This window comes from Vicia villosa, unplaced genomic scaffold, assembly GCF_029867415.1.
Source record: "Vicia villosa cultivar HV-30 ecotype Madison, WI unplaced genomic scaffold, Vvil1.0 ctg.001100F_1_1, whole genome shotgun sequence".
Lineage (NCBI taxonomy): Eukaryota > Viridiplantae > Streptophyta > Magnoliopsida > Fabales > Fabaceae > Vicia > Vicia villosa.
The window spans coordinates 378,015-398,247 of NW_026705479.1; the positions used below are offsets into that span (position 1 = coordinate 378,015).

Consider the following 20,233-nt stretch of genomic DNA (forward strand, 5'->3'; position numbering starts at 1 on the left):
AGAGAGTGAAGAATTTGGTTTATATATGGTTGGTGTTCATGGCATAGGGTGGAGTGGCGTGTAGCTGATTGTTTTGTTTCACCCTTAATGAACAAGTTTTGTACACATTTGGTAGGTGTTATGCATACTTTCTAAGTTCCTACTCTATGCATGGTTTAAAATGGCCAATGGTATTGTGAAATAACCTTATGCATATGCTGCAGCAATGAACATTGTGCCAATACCCTTCATGCCGATAACACCTCGTACAACTCACTTTGGGTGTTTAAAACTTCGACTATTGATCATCACTTGGCTTGATTTCAAGATCTATGGGAAAAAGGGTTGGAGCTAAGGAGATTTTCTGTTAAGGACCTCTTGTGGTAGAGCTTTGAAGTGTAATAAAAGTGGCCATGAATTTGCTGTGTCACCTTTGCAATCATCCCGCGCGCATGCCTTAGGTCTTGGCCTGGAACCTTAGTCAAACTGCAGCTTGGTCAGGGCACGACTTTAAGTCTCTCTACTTTGCACATTACATGTTCAAAATTTACCATCCATAGCTCATTGGAAACAGTACGTGGCCAGGAGTTATTTGATACCAAGATTGATCCAAATGAAGATTTGTAGACCCTTAAAATGGATGTTCAAAATGGCACGCCAGGTGTTTGATAAATTGTGTCACGTGTGCCCAGAATTTTGCCTCGCACCATGACTTAAACAAATGAAATCCTCCAACTTCTAACTCTTATATCTTTTGATCTAAGCTTCAAATGAAAAATATTCCAACTACGAAGTTGTAGAATGCCATGATTTGAACATTTTCTATGTTGAGCTTGTCTTGAATTGAAGCTTGTATCCACGTGTAAATTGGACCTGAAGTGATCTTATCAACCATGTTAAAAACCCAAAAACTCCCAAAAATTTCTAAGTCTTTTCCACTTTCCACTTTTAGAATTTTCCCAAATTAACTACCTTCCATTTTTAGTAACTTTTGATAAAATCTTGATTTTATTTATTTCTTTGACCAATTTTCCACCAAAAGTCTACATTTGCATGTTGACCCTGAATTTGACCAGAAAGTCAATTGTCTTGATTTTTCAGTTCCAGATGAATTTTCCATTAATCGATCCTCGATTCCACTTCCAATCAATCATCAACCAAAGAAAATCAATTGCACACTTCTCCATGAGTCTCATCCCACCTCACATTATAAAATCGAATCCTGATTAAATGTTGACCAAAAAGTCAACTGCGTTGACTCTGGTCAGAAAACCCTGATTCAGGAAACCAGATGAACTTGAAGACTGTATATTTTAATCAAGGCTTTGACTTGGAGAGGAGAATATCAATGAAGATAATGCCTTACAACGAGACCTTTGATTTTTCTTTTTAACCAAGAATTTTCCTCAACCTCAGCTCCTTTTTATCAATTTTCTTGCTCAGTAACAATGATATGCATGAATGTAATGGATGAATGGCCTACGTGAGGTATGCATATGAATGTGACATGAGAGCCAATTGGGGAATAAATAAGTGGGCAAATTTTGGGGTGCAACAGCTGCCCCTATTCAATCTTCTTGAACCTGAATGTACGAACGACATAAGTTCTGGACATGAGAGGTGTAAGTGGATTGAATACCCAAAAGTACCATCAAAATTTGCATCCTGGAGTAACAACTCTGAAGAGACATTTGCAATTGTGATTTTGAGAAAGGACACCAGTTACCACTGATTCCAAACAGGGGATACAATTAAATGCTTGACACAAACAAGAAACGCCAGTCAACTACTGGACCTTTGCCGATAACAACCAGACTTTGAAAGGAAGGACTAATAACAATCAGACCTGACCGAAGGATGCCTGTAACCACAGGACTTTAAGGAACAGACTAGTAACAACTAGAACTTGACCAAAGGATGCCTATAACAATAGGACTTTAAAGGAACAGACTAGTAACAACTAGAACTTGACCAAAGGATGCCTATAACAATAGAACTTTAAAGGAACAGACTAGTAACTGTCATACCCCAAATTTGTCCTACCCTTTAACTCCTAACTGGCTTAGGCTTTGCATTCATGTACATATGTCACTTAGGGCATAATCCATACCCATGCATGCATATCATTGGTGTTATTCAAAGGCTAGCAAGAAAAGCTCTGTTGCAAAGAAGTTTGATCAGAGAACAAGGAAGACTGAGGTATAATCATATGGTTCTATGTTCATTGAAGTCCTCCTGGGTTGGGGTGTCTCTCTGCTTCAAATCAGGGCATTGATTGAAGAGGGCAGGCTTGCAAATCATCTGGGTCGTTAAAGCAGGGTTTCTTTGACCAAAGTCAACCAGTTGACTTTCCGGTCAACATTTAATCAGGAATGGCTTCTATGTGTGAAAGGGCTTCTCATACTGGCTATGCGGATGTGTTTGTTTGACTGGGTTTGATTGGAGGAGATTTAATCGGGAATTTCATCAATAATCAGGAAAATCAGAACAGTTGACTTTTGGGTCAAAATCAGAAGAATTGTTCAAATATTGACTTTTGGTGGAAAATCGGTCAGGAAAAGTCGAAGAATGGATAAAATCGGGAGTTTGATAGAAAGTTTCCAAAAATGAAAAAAAAGACAAAAATGGAAACTTTTCAACACTTAGAAAAATTTTTTGATCCTTTGAATCATGATGAGCAGTCCACTTCAGCACTGATTTACACGTGTCAAATGGCATTGTTTGGAAAAAATTCCAACATCAAAGTTGTTCCTCTCATGGAGGAGAACAACTTTGTAGTTGGAAGTTTTTTCATTTAAAGCTTGTATCAAGAGATATTAAGGTGAGAAGGTTCTGAAAACTCATTTGAACCAAGTCACAATCCAGGTCACAAGTCAGGTCATGACCTAGCATTTTGCCAAACACATGGCGTACCAAATCTCAAGCCGTTTCTAGAGCTCTACAAAAATGACATGAATGCAAACTTGGTATCATTCTCTTCTTTGCCATCCCCTCTATCCAAAGAAACAAGAAGTGGCACAATTGGACAAATATCGAGTGAGATACAAGCTTTCAAAGTGGTGCCCCGGTGCTGGCCAAACACTGCATGCAGCCAAGGCAGATTCTTAAGGCACACGCATGCATTTCAGCAAACACATGGTGTGCCAAATGTCAATGCCTTTTTCTACTTCCACAAGTCCCCATTTTGAGCAAGTTTGATCCTTAAATGTTCCACGCCATGTCCTCTATCTAATGACAAAACAATTCCCTCATTTGGTTATGCAACGGCCAAGATACAAAGCCTCAAAGTGAGCTGCTCGAGGTCCCCAAACATGACCGGTCAGAGTGAACTGCGCGCGCGTGCGAGATGTAGTATTGACTCAACACATTTGTGATCATTTTTCTCCTATCTCCAAACCTCACTTCAAGACACTCTCAATATGAAACTTATGCTATTCCTTCTCCTTTCCATTTTGATCACAGTGTTGGCATAAACAAGGAATTATAGATAAGGATACAAGGTCCCAAAGTCAGCTTCTCGAAACTGGTTGTGAAGAGGTTCCTTGACTAGGGCACGCGTGTAGGCGAATCCATTGGGGAAGGACCAAGTTCCAGCGCTTTTTTGAATAGGTTCCAGCCCTCAAATCAATGTTCCCCAAACACCAAAGTTGCTTATATCATAACACACTTTAAGTTTGTAGTTGGGAATTTCTCCAAAAGAGTTGTGAATCAAAAGATATATGAAGGAAAAGATATGGGGTCCAAAGCTCTTGAGTTTCCAGCACTTAAAGAAATTTTGAGTTGATTACAAATGGCTCTTCCACAAAAGTTCAGTCACTACCAAGGCATTTTTAAGGTCACGTATCATGCATTCACAATCACTATTTCAAGAGTTGGTCAACACCAATCATGTTGCACCATGACATATTTGTGGTAGTAGAAGCATATGCCTATGTGTGTTGCTCTAAACAACCATGCAAAATGCTGCATGCGTGAAAGAAGAAGAAAGACCATGCTACAAATGACCACCCTTGCTCACTAAGGCTACGCTTCAAGTCCCACACCCAAGGAAAAGTTGCTGCGAATCTCATTCAAGCCCCACACTCAAAAAACCCTCTCTATTCTCCTCACACTTGCCCTATAAAAGCAGCCCCACACCCTCACTTCAGTTTGGATTTTTTCACGACCCGCTTCCCTCACTCTCTCCCTCGCTCCATACTCTCTCTCATTTGCGTTCAACCTCGCTCCACACTCTCCCTCACTCAGTTCACTCTCCTCCTCCACCTGAGTTTGTTACAAACTGTAACAAACTCCGGCCACCGTAACCACCGCAACTACCTTCTACTTCCAACCACCACCATCAACCACTTCCACTATCATCAACTTCCCACACCACTGTCATGGATCCGCAATAGCTTCACCATCACCGTTCTTATAAGCGTCATCAGCATCATTGCAAGTTCAGGATCTTCAACCAAACCGATCCTAATTCTCAGTTGAAGACCTACACCGAAGAATTTACACCACGCACATACATCATCGGCTTAGAAGCTCGGAGTCGTAAAGCTCGGAGTCGTAAAACTCTCTCTCTATCTTCTCTGCGAATCAAGATTTGAACAGGTAAGCGCCTCGAATTCCTTAGCATGCTAGTGATACGCAGTAGGTCATGGAATGTTTGTGATGCACTCTCATATACTCTGTGTTCTTGATCTGAGTTCAGCTTACTTTTATCCGCTCTATGTCTTGATCTGAATTCAGTTTTGCTTAGGATAACTGTTGTGTGAGTTCCTTGAAAGATTATGAACATATTGCAGTGTCTTGTTGATTTTTAGTTTAGGTTAGGGCTTTAGATTTCATTTCGGTTTGCATGTTAGAGGGAATATCGTGGAAAACTAAGGCCGGATCTGTAATCCACGCGAAAAAACGAGTGAAATGGTGGTGGTTTGGTGGTTTTCTGGACGTGAGTCGCGGCGGCGGACGGTGGCGCTCGCCGGAGAAGACGACCGGCGAAGGAGTCCGGCGTCTGAGTGTGTTCTGAGATATTCCCATGGCCAGCTCACGTGGCGCGCATGCACTGGATCTTTTCCCAATTTTCTTGCGTTCTTGGCTTTATTCAATGATTGGAAAGTGTGTTGGCGTGCTGTGATTCGCTGATGTATGATTTTGTCTGCTAGTGACTTAAATGTTGAGTGACCAATTGATTTCTGTTTTCATTGCATTTTGTCACGTTTCACATAATCACATGCTGAACAAAATGAAGTAAAATAAATGCTGAGAAATGAATCATGAGATGAAAATGGGCTAATGCGAAGTAGGCTGGGCTACAGATAGCGTTTGGGCCTGTTTTTTTGATTACACTCCCTCTATGCTAGCGCACCACACGTCTTGTTGAACCTGGGCCTTAACCTACTATCCCCGCCCCCTGGTTTAAGCCTGTTAACGTGTTAGCTGACTTTTCAGTTCGTTAGAATTACTTTTTGCACCCCCTTTTGCTGTTGATAAAGGACAAATAAAAACTGATTTTGTTTTAATTCTTTTGCAATTAATTCATTTTTCTTTTAAATAAAAAGTGACAAAAAATATTTTTCACTCAATTAGACTTTTTAGAATTTTAGTTTCTTATTAATTGATTTTTTTTATTGTTGTTTCCTTTGATTGTTGATTGGTTGATAAACCATAAATACTTAGTTTTTGTTAGTTTTAATTCTTAAAAATAGTTCTAAGCATGAATAAAATACAATTTGCTTGTGGATATTTTCCTTTTTTAGTTTAGATTTTATTTTCTTATATTTTGTGAACATTTCTTTTATATTTTGTGAAATACCAAAAATGCCCCTAGTTGTTAATAATAACTCTCTTTAGGTAGACTTTCCCTTAGATTTTAGTTTAGACCTTTAATAGGTTTTAGTGCATAACATAGATTAGAGAATAGGTTAGTGCCCCTCTTTCATTCCTTTTTCTTTTTCAACTCTAAAATACTTAATAAATACTGATAAAGATCATACCGTTTTCTATTTTCTTAGTAAGAAAGAAATGATTGAGGCGTAGGCCTCGATGTATGTTCTTTCCTACTTAGCGGAGAAGAAATGATTGAGGTGTGAAGCCTCGGTGTATTTCTTAACCGTTATTTAGAGAAACGATTGTGGCGTAGGCCTCGATGTGCATTCTCTAAATATTCATTAAAAAAAAACTTCTTTTTGTATTTCCTTTACTTAGCGGAGAAGAAATGATTGAGGTGTGAAGCCTCGATGTATTTCTTAACCGCCATTTAGAGAAACGATTGTGGCGTAGGCCTCGATGTGCGTTCTCTAAATATGCAAAACAAAACTCTTTTTGGTATGATCTAAGTCGCAAATTAAATCCCCTTAAAAAACACCAACCAAAAACACTTCAAAAAACCTAATAAATGTTCAGACTTAAAACAAAAGTGAGGAAGTGATGCGAGACCTTGTAGTGGGTTCTCGTCATCATGGAATTACCCTTAAAAGATACAAACCAATCTCTTTTTCTCCTTTCTAAGGGCAAGTTATCTCCGCTCCATTGCATCCTAGGCTGTCCCCTTGTGCAAGAGCGTGAGCGTTAACGCCGCCCAACTAAAAAACACGAAAACAAACAGAAAATCTTTAGCCGAGCTACGGTAACTCTGATTCCTGAAAAGGATACGTAGGCAGCGGGGTAGGGCCCGTGCGAGTACAATTCTTTGTTTTCCCTACATTTTGCATTCATTTCGCATTTAGACATAGACATAGTTATACACCCTTTAGATAGAAGCAAGCATAGATGGATACCATCGAGTACGATGGGCGTGAGGGGTGCTAATACCTTCCCCTCGCGTAACCGACTCCCGTACCTAGATTCTCTGGTCGCAAGACCCTGTTCCTTCCTTTTCCAGGTTGTCTGATATTCCTTTCCCTTATGGGATAAATATATTGGTGGCGACTCTGTTCATTTTTCGCGAGCGTGCGACAGCTGGCGACTCTGCTGGGGATGTTGCTAGACCTGTTGCTGGTCCATCCTTAGCGAGTCGATCCTAGCCTGCGTTTGTTTGTTTATTTAGTGGGTGTTTATTTGTTTTTATGTCTATACCTTGTATATATGTTTGCATGTTTATTCTTCTGCTTGCATATCATGTTTATTTCTGTTTGCACATCATGCATATGGATTATATTCTGTGTTCCTTGGGGTCTTCTGTTCTGTTTTGCAGGTTGGGTGGGATGTTCTATGAGGTAAAAGGCCCAATACCCAGGCCAGAGTGACACATAGGATACCTAGGATAGAGTGGATAGTCATGACGCCGATGAGATGTCAGGTCTTGTCTAGTGCGATCATGAGACCCACGCCCAGTCGAGGTCCAAATGGGGTATCATTGTTGGCATGTAGATGCAACAACATTGGTGCCTCAGGAGGACTGATAACGCTGGTTGCCATTTTGACCTACCCTGACCTAGACTACACCCGTGAGTGGGGAGGGATATACATGACAGGTACCGTTGGTGACTATCTGGTTCTGTTGGTGACTATTTGGTTCTGGTTGTTGACTATTTGGTTCCGTTGATGATTATGGTTCTTCTGGTTCTCTGATCTATGCCGGACCTTTGATCCTATGACATCTTCTTGCTCAGAATTATTGCCTTGGTCCCTCTATGTCGTGGGGACCCAATCTGCATCATTTTCATCATAGCATGTTTACATTTCAAAAAAAAAAAAAGAGAAAGAAAAAAGAAAAAAGAGAAAGAAAAAAGAAAGAAAAGAAAGAAAAGAAAGAAAAGAAAAAAGTTAATTCTCATTTGCATGTCATTTTTCAGGGTATCCAGAAAATATCAATCTCTGTCAAGAATGGATAACAACGTGACCGTCAATCAAGGAGCTACAAGGCGCACACACACTTATACTTTCCATCGCGAGGGTATGGTTCAATTGGGACAATTGGGTGAATTGGTCACTGGTCATAATGAAACAGTGTTCAGTGACAATTATGGCAACATATTATCTCTTCTGTATTCGCGTGTCGACGAATGGGCCTTATCTACTCTTCTTCAGTTCTACGACCCAGATATCCGTTGTTTCACATTTTCGGATTATCAGCTAGCTCCCACTCTCGAAGAGTACTCTTACCTCCTCAACATCAAGATTCAACACAGAGTGCCTTTTGTTTGTGTCCCAGAGAAACCTAGGTTGGATTACATTGCCAACGCTCTTTATTTGAGCTTGGGGGATGTTCATGATAACTGGAAGAAGAATGGTGATACTCATGGCTTCTACATGAGTTTCCTGGTTGAAAAAGCTCAAGAATTTGCCGACAAAGGGATTTGGGAGGCTTTCAATGCTATTTTGGCCGCTCTGATCTATGGAATTGTGATGTTTCCCAACATTCACAAGTTCGTTGATTTGGCTGCTATATGTCTTTTTATGGACAAGAATCCAATACCCACCCTATTGGCTGACACATATTATTCCATTCACTCTCGGCATGGTAAAAGAGGGGCTATTAGAGGTTGCTTGCCGCTGTTATATAAATGGTTCAAATCTCACTTGCCTGCTAGTGGTCCGTTTGTTACCTCTACTCAGAAATGGTCTCAGAGAATCATGGGACTTACTGCAAACGACATCGTATGGTATCAATTCCGAACAGGCATATCTGAAGTCATTATCAGGTGCGGAAACTTTGGTAACGTCCCGCTCATTGGGACAAGAGGATGTATTAACTACAACCCAGTTCTAGCTCTTCGTCAGTTGGGCTATACCATGAAGAGTGGGCCTTCGGATAGGGAGATTTACCAATCCGTATACTTTGAGAAGGGAGCTGACCCTATAGCGCTTGAGGAAATCAGGAAGGCCTGGAATAACATTCATATAGGTGAGAGATCCACTCTGGGAGCCAAGAATGCCATTGCTATGGAGCCCTATACTGGTTGGGTTAAGGAGAGAGTCAAGACACTTCTGTTACCATTCCCGAGGGTCCCTCTCTTATATGCACAACCTCCGAAGATATCAGAAACTATGGTATCAAGGGAACGTTTTGACCAGGTCCGCGTTGCCAATTTGAGACTGAAAGAGAAAGATAGGGATATGGATTTGAAGCGCTATTTCCTTAAACAGACAAAGAATGAACTGGCCCGTGAACTTAAAACTCTCAAAGGAGAGTCTTCTCAAGCCAGGAAGAGGGTTAGAACTGAAAAGGACGGAAAAGCTGTTGTCGCTCCTGCTGAAGATCCTCAAAAGGTTATAGAAAAGGCTATAAAGGAAGAAAAAGAGAAGCTCAGACGAGAGTATCAAGAAGACCTGAAAGCCCACAAGCTCCGACTGGAGAAAGAAACCAAGTATGAGTTGAGGACCATGAAGAAGAAACTGGAAGAAGAGACCACTCAGAGAATAGCAGTTGAGACCCAACTGAAAGGAAGTCACCTCCGCACCGCCCGACTAGCTGAAGAGAATGTCAAGCTCAGAGATCAAATGATGAGTGAAGCAAATGCGCTTGAGAAGACCTATATCCCAGAATGCAAAGGGTGTGACGAACTTAGGGATTGCTGCAAGAATCTAGACACGCAGTTATTCCGAAAGGATGAAGTGATCCAAAGCCTTGTCAAAGGAAGAGATCGGGAGGCGACTAAGAAGCTATTTGACGAAACAAAGAAGTGGAGTGATGCCCATTTCAGACAAGGAGGGCCTTTGTTCTACATTGAGATGAATTGATAATTGAATTTTGGTTGTAGATCACCACCAGATTTGTTGGATGGGGTCTCTATTGCTCTTTGTATTGAAACGTTGTTATTTGTGTTTGAACCTACTCGCCTTAGGAAGCTATTATGAATGAAATGAATTGCTTCCCGTTTTCACTTGATATCTCTCTTGTCACGTTGTTATTTGTTCTTGACTATCAATCTTACTTTGGATACCCTGAAAATGACACAACACATCATATGCACACATGCACTCATACATTCACATTGTCACATTGCATTTTTCAGGTTGTTATACAAGAAACTAATTGGGGTCCTTTTCAGCAACAGATTTCTTTCCCGACGACGAAGCTGACTTTCTTACATCCTTACCGCACCAGGAGTAACGAGAGAATCATGGAACAATTTGAACAGAATCAAGCTGCCCTCCGTAGGGATATGGATGTTATGGGGGAAAGAATGGCCCAACTTATGGAGACTCTCCATGCCGTTGTTCAAGGACAGGATGAACTCAGAAAGAGTGTCGCTAGTTTGGTCAAAGATACTCCTACCAATTCTGCTGACGGAGGGGTGAAAACTAAAGAGACTCCTATTAATGAGACACTTAAAGTGGTGGACGACCACCATGAGGTTATTGATCTTGAACATGATCTCACTGCTGAGTTGACCGAGACTGCTAAGATGTACCAAGCTCTCGAAGAACGCCTTAAGGCTGTTGAGGTTGCTAAAACTTCGAGTTTCGACACTGCTGCTATGTGCTTGGTACCTGGGATTGTTATTCCCCCGAAGTTCAAAGTGCCAGATTTTGATAAATACAAGGGAGTCACCTGTCCAGAGACTCACATTCGTTCCTACTGCCGTAAGATGGCTGCTCATGCTGAGAACGAGCCTCTGCTGATGCATTTCTTTCAGGATAGTCTCACTGGAGCCCCGTTGGAATGGTACATGAAACTTGAGAGGTCTAATGTCAGTACTTGGGGACAACTTGTCGACGCCTTCTTGAAACAATACCACTACAATACTGCTATGGCTCCCAGCCGTGCCCAGCTACAAAATATGTCACAGAAATCTGAGGAGTCTTTTAAAGAATACGCCCAGAGGTGGCGTGAACTTGCGTCCCGTGTCCAACCTCCTCTTTTGGACCGCGAGTTGATTGATCTGTTTATGGGGACTCTGAAAGGGCCGTATCTTCAGCACATGGTTAGTAATACTTCTCCTTCCTTTTCGGATGTGGTCATCATTGGTGAGAGGGTTGAGAACTGTGTCAAAGCTGGTACCATTCAAGGTGTTACTAATCCTAGCAACTCAGGTGGTAATGGTAAGAAGCCGTATTCTGGGTTTGTGAAGAAGAAGGAAGGTGAGACTAGCACTGCCTCTGTTGACCAAGGTCGAGCTCCTGCATATTCTGCTGTTCCACCTCCTTATTATCCGATGCCTTATGCTGTTCCAGGTCCGTATGTCCCTCAAGCATATGCTGCTGCTCTTCCACAACCATGGATGGCACCCCAACAGCCTTTCGTACCACAACAACAAGCTGCTGTTTCTCAGAATCGCCAACAGAATCCTAGGCCTCAAGGTCAAAGAGGTCCACAGAGGCAAAGATACCCTGACAGGCGTATAGATCCGGTTCCAATGCCGTATGCTCAGCTTCTTCCCCAATTACTTGCTGGTCAATTAGTGCAACTCCGCGAAATGGGTCCTCCACCTGACCCTCTTCCTCCTGGGTATGATGCGAATGCTCATTGTGAATTTCATTCTGGGGCTCCCGGCCACACAATTGAGAAATGCAGGGCATTCAAGTGGAAAGTCCAGGATCTTCTCGATGGCAAGCTCATCTCGTTCACTCCTACTGGTCCTAATGTGCAGAATAATCCTATGCCTCCTCATGCTGGTGCGACCAATGCTATTGAGTCATGTGATGATCAGATCTTAGTAAGTGATGTTGATGAGGTAAGGATGCCGCTAGCAGTTGTCAGAGAGTATCTTGAGCAACAAAAGGTTTTGTGTGAACTACATGACTACTGTTTGCAATGTTCTTCTAACCCTGAGGAATGCGTTAGGTTGAGAGAAGAAATCCAGAAACTAATGGATGAAGGTGTTCTTAGAGTGGAAAGGGTCGTTCCTGTCGAAGATGTGGCTACTCTAGAGATACCTTACTATCCTGCTGAGGTGTCAAAAAATCAGAGTACTCCCTTGGTCATTCGTGCTCCGAGTACTCCCTTGGTCATTCGTGCTCCGAGTACTCCCTTGGTCATTCAGGCTCCGAGGACTCCGTTGGTCATTCAGGTTCCAAATGTTCCTTCGACTCCTTCAACCTCGTCTCTTGTTCCCTCTCCTGTGAATGATTCTAAGGCTGTTCCTTGGAGTTATAATGCCGTGTATATTCGAGGGAAGAAGTTTGATTGTCCTCCAGTGGGTAATTCGAGCATCACTAATATTACTGGCACTAGTGGCATTACCCGTAGTGGTCGGATCTTTGCTGCCCCCCTCCACTTCCTAAAGAGGCCAATAAAGAAGCTAGTACACAAGCAAAAGGAAAGCAAGTTGCTGTGGATCCTCCTGTAACACGTAATGCACAAGATGCCGAGCAACTCTTGAAGATCATTAAGAAAAGTGATTACAAAGTGATTGACCAACTTGATCAGACCCAAGCCAAGATCTCCATCTTGTCTCTCTTGGTACACTCTGAAGCTCATCGTGATGCTCTGATGAAAGTTCTGGCTTCCGCTCACGTAACTCAAGATATTACTGTACCTCAGTTCGAAGGGGTTGTGACCAACATTGCTGCTGGTAATTGTTTGGGTTTTTCTGACGATGAACTTCCACCTGAGGGTAGGGCACATAACAAAGCATTGCATATCTCCGTCAAGTGTCTTGATGCTGTGTTGTCTCGAGTTCTGATTGATACAGGTTCTTCTCTTAATGTGATGCCCAAGGCCACTTTGTTTAAGCTGAGTATGGATGGGATTATGATGAGACCATGCACTATGAGTGTTAGAGCATTTGATGGTTCTAGAAGGTCCGTAGAAGGAGAAATTGATCTGCCTGTCTTGATTGGTCCTCACATGTTCTACATTGCCTTCTACGTTATGGATATAAACCCTTCGTACACTTGCCTCTTGGGTCTTCCTTGGATTCATGCTGCTGGAGCTGTGACATCTACTCTCCATCAGTGCTTGAAATTTGTTGTGAACGACAAGATTGTTGTGATCACTGGTGAAGAGGATTTGATAGTCAATAATCTGGCATCATACCGTTATGTTGAAGTGGAAGGAGAGATACAAGAGACACCTTTTCAGGCCTTAGAGATTGTGTCGGTTGATAAACTCCCCGTGGTTGAGAATAAGAGGGAACTCGGAGCACCACTCTCGTCTTTAAATGATGCTAAGGCCTTCTTAGAAGCTGGTACTCCCCATAGTGCCTGGGGCAAGCTGATTGATGTTCATGAGAAGCGAGACAAGTATGGCCTTGGGTATCAACCATCTTCTTCTACTCAGCTCAGCATAATTCCTGGAAAGAAGGTGATTCCCCCCATTTCTCAAGTGTTCGTCAGTGCAAGCACCAGTTCTGGAAGTCAGGTCCTCGCTGTGGATGATGATGATGATGAAGAAGATCTCTCCAGATTCATTTGCCATGCTGCGCCTGGACAGGAGCTCAACAATTGGACTATCTTGGACATCCCCAGAGTCACTTTTATGGAGATGTAATTTTCCTGTTTCAATGAGTCATATGCTTCGCCCTAAGCATTTTGACTATTTGTACAAAGAAGGGCCCCCATGTTGTTTCAATTTGTTTAATATTGAATAAAAATCATATCTTCGCATGCAATTACTGTTCCATTTCTTTCATTTTTTGTTTGTACTTTAAAAACTTTTTCAAAAATGGCAAAGCTTTCTTTTCCTTTTATGTGTTGCATTCTAAGGCATAAATCATCCATCGTGCAGATCTGGCTCGAATTCCATCAAAAATGATAATGTTACAGTTCCACGTCCTGATATCCTTGAGAATCCAATTGACCAAGCTGATGAGGATAGTGGAGAAGATTGCGAAGTCCCCGAGGAATTGGCAAGACTTTTGAGACAAGAAGAGAAATCGATTCAGCCACATCAAGAAGCCATAGAAATCATCAACCTCGGTACAGAAGAAGCAAAGAGAGAAGTCAAGATAGGTGCCGCTTTGGAAAGTGATGTAAAGAGAAGGTTGATTGAGTTGCTTCGAGAGTATGTTGATATTTTCGCCTGGTCATATGAAGACATGCCTGGTTTAGACACGGATATAGTTATGCACAGGCTACCTCTCAAACCAGAATGTCCGCCTGTAAAACAAAAACCACGAAGGACTCGACCTGATATGGCTTTGAAAATCAAGGAAGAAGTTGAAAAACAGTTGAAGGCTGGTTTCTTATCTGTGTGTGAGTATCCTCCTTGGATTGCAAACATAGTACCCGTTCCTAAGAAGGACGGAAAGGTACGCATGTGTGTTGACTACCGAGATTTGAATAGGGCAAGTCCGAAGGATGATTTCCCTCTGCCTCATATTGATGTGCTAGTCGACAACACTGCTCAGTATTCGGTGTTCTCCTTCATGGATGGTTTTTCTGGCTATAATCAAATAAAAATGGCTCCTGAAGATATGACCAAGACTACTTTTACCACTCCGTGGGGTACGTATTGTTATAAGGTGATGCCTTTTGGTCTTAAGAATGCTGGTGCAACATATCAACGAGCTATGGTGACCCTTTTCCATGATATGATCCATAAGGAGATTGAGGTGTACGTCGATGATATGATCGCAAAATCCCAAACTGAGGAGGAACACTTGGTATATCTTGAGAAACTGTTTGCTCGTTTGTGTAAATTCAAGTTGAGGCTTAATCCAAACAAGTGCACTTTTGGAGTGCGATCTTGAAAGTTACTTGGATTCATTGTGAGCCAACGAGGGATTGAGGTCGACCCTGATAAAGTAAGAGCAATACAGAATATGCCAGCACCGAAGAATGAAAAAGAAGTTCGAGGGTTCCTTGGGAGATTGAATTACATAGCCAGGTTCATTTCTCATCTCACTGACACTTGTGAACCCATCTTTAAGTTGTTGCGCAAGAATCAAGATATCCGTTGGGATGACCATTGCCAAGAAGCATTCGAAAAGATCAAACGATATCTCCAAGAGCCGCCAATTCTCATGCCTCCGGTTCCTGGGAGGCCGCTTCTTATGTACTTAACTGTGCTTGAAGGATCTATGGGGTGTGTGCTGGGCCAGCATGACGAGTCTGGTCGAAAAGAGTGCGCCATTTATTACCTGAGCAAAAAGTTTACCGATTGTGAATCCCGTTACTCACTACTCGAGAAAACTTGCTGTGCTTTGGTATGGGCTGCTCGCCGACTGAGGCAGTATATGCTGACTCACACCACTCTATTGATCTCCAAAATGGACCCGATAAAGTACATCTTTGAAAAACCGGCCCTTACAGGAAGACTAGCCCGGTGGCAAATGCTTTTATCAGAATATGATATCCAGTATGTCACACAGAAGGCCATCAAGGGAAGTGTCCTTGCAGATCATCTTGCTCATCAGCCATTAGAAGAGTATCAGTCAATGAAGTTTGACTTTCCTGATGAAGATATCATGAAATTAGATGATGATGAAGGACCCGAACCAGGAGAGCGATGGACTCTCACGTTCGATGGAGCATCAAATGCTATGGGCCATGGTATTGGGGCAGTTTTGACTTCTCCTCGTCAAACTCACATCCCTTTCACAGCTAGAATATGCTTTGATTGCACAAACAATGTCGCAGAATACGAAGCTTGCATAATGGGTCTCGAAGCAGCCATTGATATGAGAATCAAGATCCTTGAGGTCTATGGGGATTCTGCCCTGGTTATACATCAAGTAAGAGGTGATTGGGAAACACGACATCCCAATTTAGTTCCTTATAGGGACTATATCTTGGAGTTGTTGCCCGCTTTCGAGGAAATCACTTTCAATCACATCCCCCGAGAGGAAAATCAATTGGCAGATGCTTTGGCTACTTTGGCGGCTATGTTCAGAGTTAGCTCCCCTAAGGAAGTGCCAGACATAACGATCCTCCGTTACAAAGAGCCTGCCCATGCATTCCCTGCTCATTGTCTCACTACTGAAGATGTGTATGATGAAAAGCCATGGTATTACGACATCAAGAGGTATGTTGAGAAGCAAGAGTATCCCGAAGATGCTACGATTGGTGATAAGCGAACGCTTCGAAGGTTAGCATCCAAATTCTTCTTGTCAGGAGACGTCCTGTACAAAAGAAACTATGATTCAGTTTTGCTCAGATGCGTGGATAGACACGAAGCAGAATTGATCATGCGGGAAATTCATGAAGGATCTTTCGGAACTCATTCCAGTGGACATTCTATGGCCAAAAAGATCTTGCGAGCAGGATATTACTGGATGACGATTGAAAGTGATTGTTATGTGTACGTGAAGAAATGTCACAAATGTCAAGTGTATGCTGACAGAATTCATGTTCCCCCGACTCCTCTGAATGTCCTGACATCACCTTGGCCCTTTGCTATGTGGGGCATATACATGATTGGGCGGATAGAGCCACAAGCCTCAAATGGACACAGATTTATTCTTGTTGCTATCGACTACTTCACCAAATGGGTTGAAGCTGCTTCTTACAAGAACGTGACCAAGCAAGTCGTTACTCGCTTCATCAAGAAAGAGATCATATGCCGATATGGGGTTCCAAACAAGATCATCACTGATAATGGGTCCAATCTTAATAACAAGATGATGGCAGAGTTGTGTGAAGAGTTCAAGATTGAACACCATAATTCATCACCCTATCGGCCAAAGATGAACGGCGCAGTCGAAGCGGCTAACAAGAATATAAAGAAGATTGTCCAGAAGATGGTTAGAACGTATAAAGATTGGCATGAGATGTTGCCATTTGCTTTGCATGGCTATAGAACTTCTGTTCGTACTTCAACTGGGGCAACTCCTTTCTCTCTTGTCTATGGCATGGAGGCCGTACTACCTGTCGAAGTGGAAATTCCTTCGTTGAGAGTCTTGATGGACGCCAAACTCGATGAAACAGAATGGGTTCAAACGAGGCTTGATCATCTCAATCTAATTGAGGAAAAACGCTTATCTGCTATCTGCCATGGCCAGTTGTACCAAAAGAGGATCAAGAAAGCGTATGACAAGAAGATTCGGCCTCGAGAATTCCACACGGGTGACCTAGTCGTAAGGAAGATCTTGCCAATTCACACCGATCCAAGGGGCAAATGGACTCCCAACTATGAGGGACCATACATTGTGAAGAAAGCATTTTCAGGTGGTGCTTTAATCCTGACAAAGATGGATGGGGAAGACGTTCCGCTTCCAGTCAATTCAGACTCAGTCAAAAAATACTACGCATAAAAGACCCGCTGGGTCGACGTACCTAGGCAAAAATAAGGGCATCCCGGCAAACCAAAAGGGTTTGGGCAAAAATTAGGGATAAAACAAAAAAAGGAATAACCCGCTAAGTTGAAAACCCGAAAGGGCGACTTAGGCAAAAAAGGGGCATCCCGCTGGATTGAAAACCCGAAAGGGCGGTCCAGGCAAAAGTTAGGGATCAAAAGCGAGAGGCTGCAGTCTGAATACCCTTCACAAAGACCATTATACGCCCTTAGCAGAACGGATAGATCAATCCAACCATTACCCTTCTGAAGCAAAGCATTGAGAGGATCGAGGATATGGGAACTGTAGCAATATCAGTTTTAATGGAAATCCGAGCATTTCTCTTTGCCATTTTGCTCTTTGCATTTTATTTTCTTTTTCGCAACTACCTCATTTAGGAGTTGCTTCCTTGTACAGAAGCCTATTCACAGGCATTCCATTAATAAAATGACCTGTTGATAAAAAGCTTTCCTTGTTACTTTTCTTTTCACGCATGCGAGATGTGATTTAATTCGTTATTAAACATTGCATTGAGAACATGGGGGCAATAATCACAAAATCAAAACGAAACATGATGTTACGTAAACATAAAAGTGCTCGAAGGGGCACCATTTGCACCCAAACGTTGTCTTCTGTGCAGGTTGCAGGTTCTAGCCATCATCTTGGCTCATGATGTGTCACGAAAGTCATCATCGTCCCACGTGAAAATTCCAGAGTATAATTCATCAGTACTGGTAAGCACGGAGCACCTGAAAAGGTCTATATCCCTCCTCAATATGGCAGGCAAAGAGCGGTCGCTCGAAACTCATGATTCCCCAAGCAGCACAGGATGTAAGGAAGTCGAGCAAAATCATTTCATCCCCAGCAAGGATGTGTTCTAACCCCCAATACAGTTGCCAATAATCTTTGGCACTATAGGGTTCCAACGTCAACTCATAATGGCATCCCGAGACAACAAGCAACGGACCCCAATGACCATGCTTCTCTATCTCACTAATGCCTTTATTTGGCACTTTGCATATAGAATTCATTGCATGTAACATTTCATCTTCAAAAACGTAGCATGTCCGTCAAAGTGGATCATTACGCCATAGAAAAGTTCAAGCATGCATACAAAGCATAAGCCAGATAGTACAAATCATCACTCAATCAAGCCGACGGTGCGTCCTCACAGAAGTTGTCATCCTTACAAACTCCAATTGATATCTGCTACTCCATTACAAGTCTCTTCCAGCCATGGTGCCGATACCTGGTATCCCAACCCCCAGAAGTCAATCTACCAAAATCCTCAAACACTCGTCTGTGTCATTCCTCCGATGCTCGTCTGTATCTCTTTTGATGCTCGTCTGTGTCATTCCTTCGATACTCGTCTGTATCTCTTTTGATGCTCGTCTGTGTCATTCCTTCGATACTCGTCTGTACCTCTTTTGATGCTCGTCTGTGTCATTCCTTCGATACTCGTCTGTATCTCTTTTGATGCTCGTCTGTGTCATTCCTCCGATACTCGTCTGTACCTCTTTTGATGCTCGTCTGTGTCATTCCTTCGATACTCGTCTGTATCTCTTTTGATGCTCGTCTGTGTCATTCCTCCGATGCTCGTCTGTACCTCTTTTGATACTCGTCTGTGTCATGCCTTCGATACTCGTCTGTGTCTTCTTTTGATGCTCGTCCGTGTCATTCTTTCGATGCTCGTCTGTGTCATTCTTTTAATACTCGTCTGTATCTTCTTTTGATGCTCGTCTGTGTCATTCTTTTAATACTCGTCTGTATCTTCTTTTGATGCTCGTCTGTGTCATTCTTTTAATACTCGTCTGTATCTCCTTTTGATGCTCGTCTGCGTCTCCCTCAAAACAATTGTCTATGTCACTTTATCTCTCTGACAGATCTACTTCTCTTCCAATCACCTACATGTAAATAATCACTTCCTCTGAGAACCTCGTATTGGCACTTTGGCTACGTTACAAGCTATCACCGTTCTTCCAATTATTCACTGTAAATATTTCCAGCAGAAAAACAAAAATTCTCTTTCCCCAGCAGATATCAAAACAAAAATAAAGGAATAAAAACCATCCCATCTCTTCAGGACAAATTTCAGGTCTTCGGTATTTAATCTTCTTCCACTTCGAATGTTCGAAAGGCTATCGCCAATCTCACCTTCAGGTCTAAGATGATTAAATAGGGGCAGCTGTCATACCCCAAATTTGTCCTACCCTTTAACTCCTAACTGGCTTAGGCTTTGCATTCATGTACATATGTCACTTAGGGCATAATCCATACCCATGCATGCATATCATTGGTGTTATTCAAAGGCTAGCAAGAAAAGCTCTGTTGCAAAGAAGTTTGATCAGAGAACAAGGAAGACTGAGGTATAATCATATGGTTCTATGTTCATTGAAGTCCTCCTGGGTTGGGGTGTCTCTCTGCTTCAAATCAGGGCATTGATTGAATAGGGCAGGCTTGCAAATCATCTGGGTCGTTAAAGCAGGGTTTCTTTGACCAAAGTCAACCAGTTGACTTTCCGGTCAACATTTAATCAGGAATGGCTTCTATGTGTGAAAGGGCTTCTCATACTGGCTATGCGGATGTGTTTGTTTGATTGGGTTTGATTGGAGGAGATTTAATCGGGAATTTCATCAATAATCAGGAAAATCAGAACAGTTGACTTTTGGGTCAAAATCAGAAGAATTGTTCAAATATTGACTTTTGGTGGAAAATCGGTCAGGAAAAGTCGAAGAATGGATAAAATCGGGAGTTTGATAGAAAGTTTCCAAAAATGAAAAAAAAGACAAAAATGGAAACTTTTCAACACTTAGAAAAATTTTTTGATCCTTTGAATCATGATGAGCAGTCCACTTCAGCACTGATTTACACGTGTCAAATGGCATTGTTTGGAAAAAATTCCAACATCAAAGTTGTTCCTCTCATGGAGGAGAACAACTTTGTAGTTGGAAGTTTTTTCATTTAAAGCTTGTATCAAGAGATATTAAGGTGAGAAGGTTCTGAAAACTCATTTGAACCAAGTCACAATCCAGGTCACAAGTCAGGTCATGACCTAGCATTTTGCCAAACACATGGCGTACCAAATCTCAAGCCGTTTCTAGAGCTCTACAAAAATGACATGAATGCAAACTTGGTATCATTCTCTTCTTTGCCATCCCCTCTAT

At 42.2% G+C, this 20,233-nt stretch overlaps 1 protein-coding gene across 1 annotated transcript; it reads left to right on the plus strand.

Annotated features, from left to right (window-relative positions):
- The first annotated feature begins 7,794 nt into the window (after positions 1-7,794).
- On the plus strand, positions 7,795-9,768 carry LOC131633241 (uncharacterized). Its single transcript, XM_058903949.1, has 2 exons — positions 7,795-9,278; positions 9,672-9,768. Exons 1-2 carry the CDS (start codon positions 7,795-7,797, stop codon positions 9,766-9,768), a joined length of 1,581 nt encoding a protein of 526 aa, XP_058759932.1.
- Positions 9,769-20,233: the final 10,465 nt, after the last annotated feature.

Bases quoted from the DNA above. Each gene is read 5' to 3' on its own strand.
- LOC131633241 (XM_058903949.1), top strand. From the start codon at position 7,795: ATGGATAACAACGTGACCGTCAATCAAGGAGCTACAAGGCGCACACAC. The intron at 9,279-9,671 runs GTATGAGTTGAG...TTTTGGTTGTAG, and splicing joins CGACTGGAGAAAGAAACCAA to ATCACCACCAGATTTGTTGG.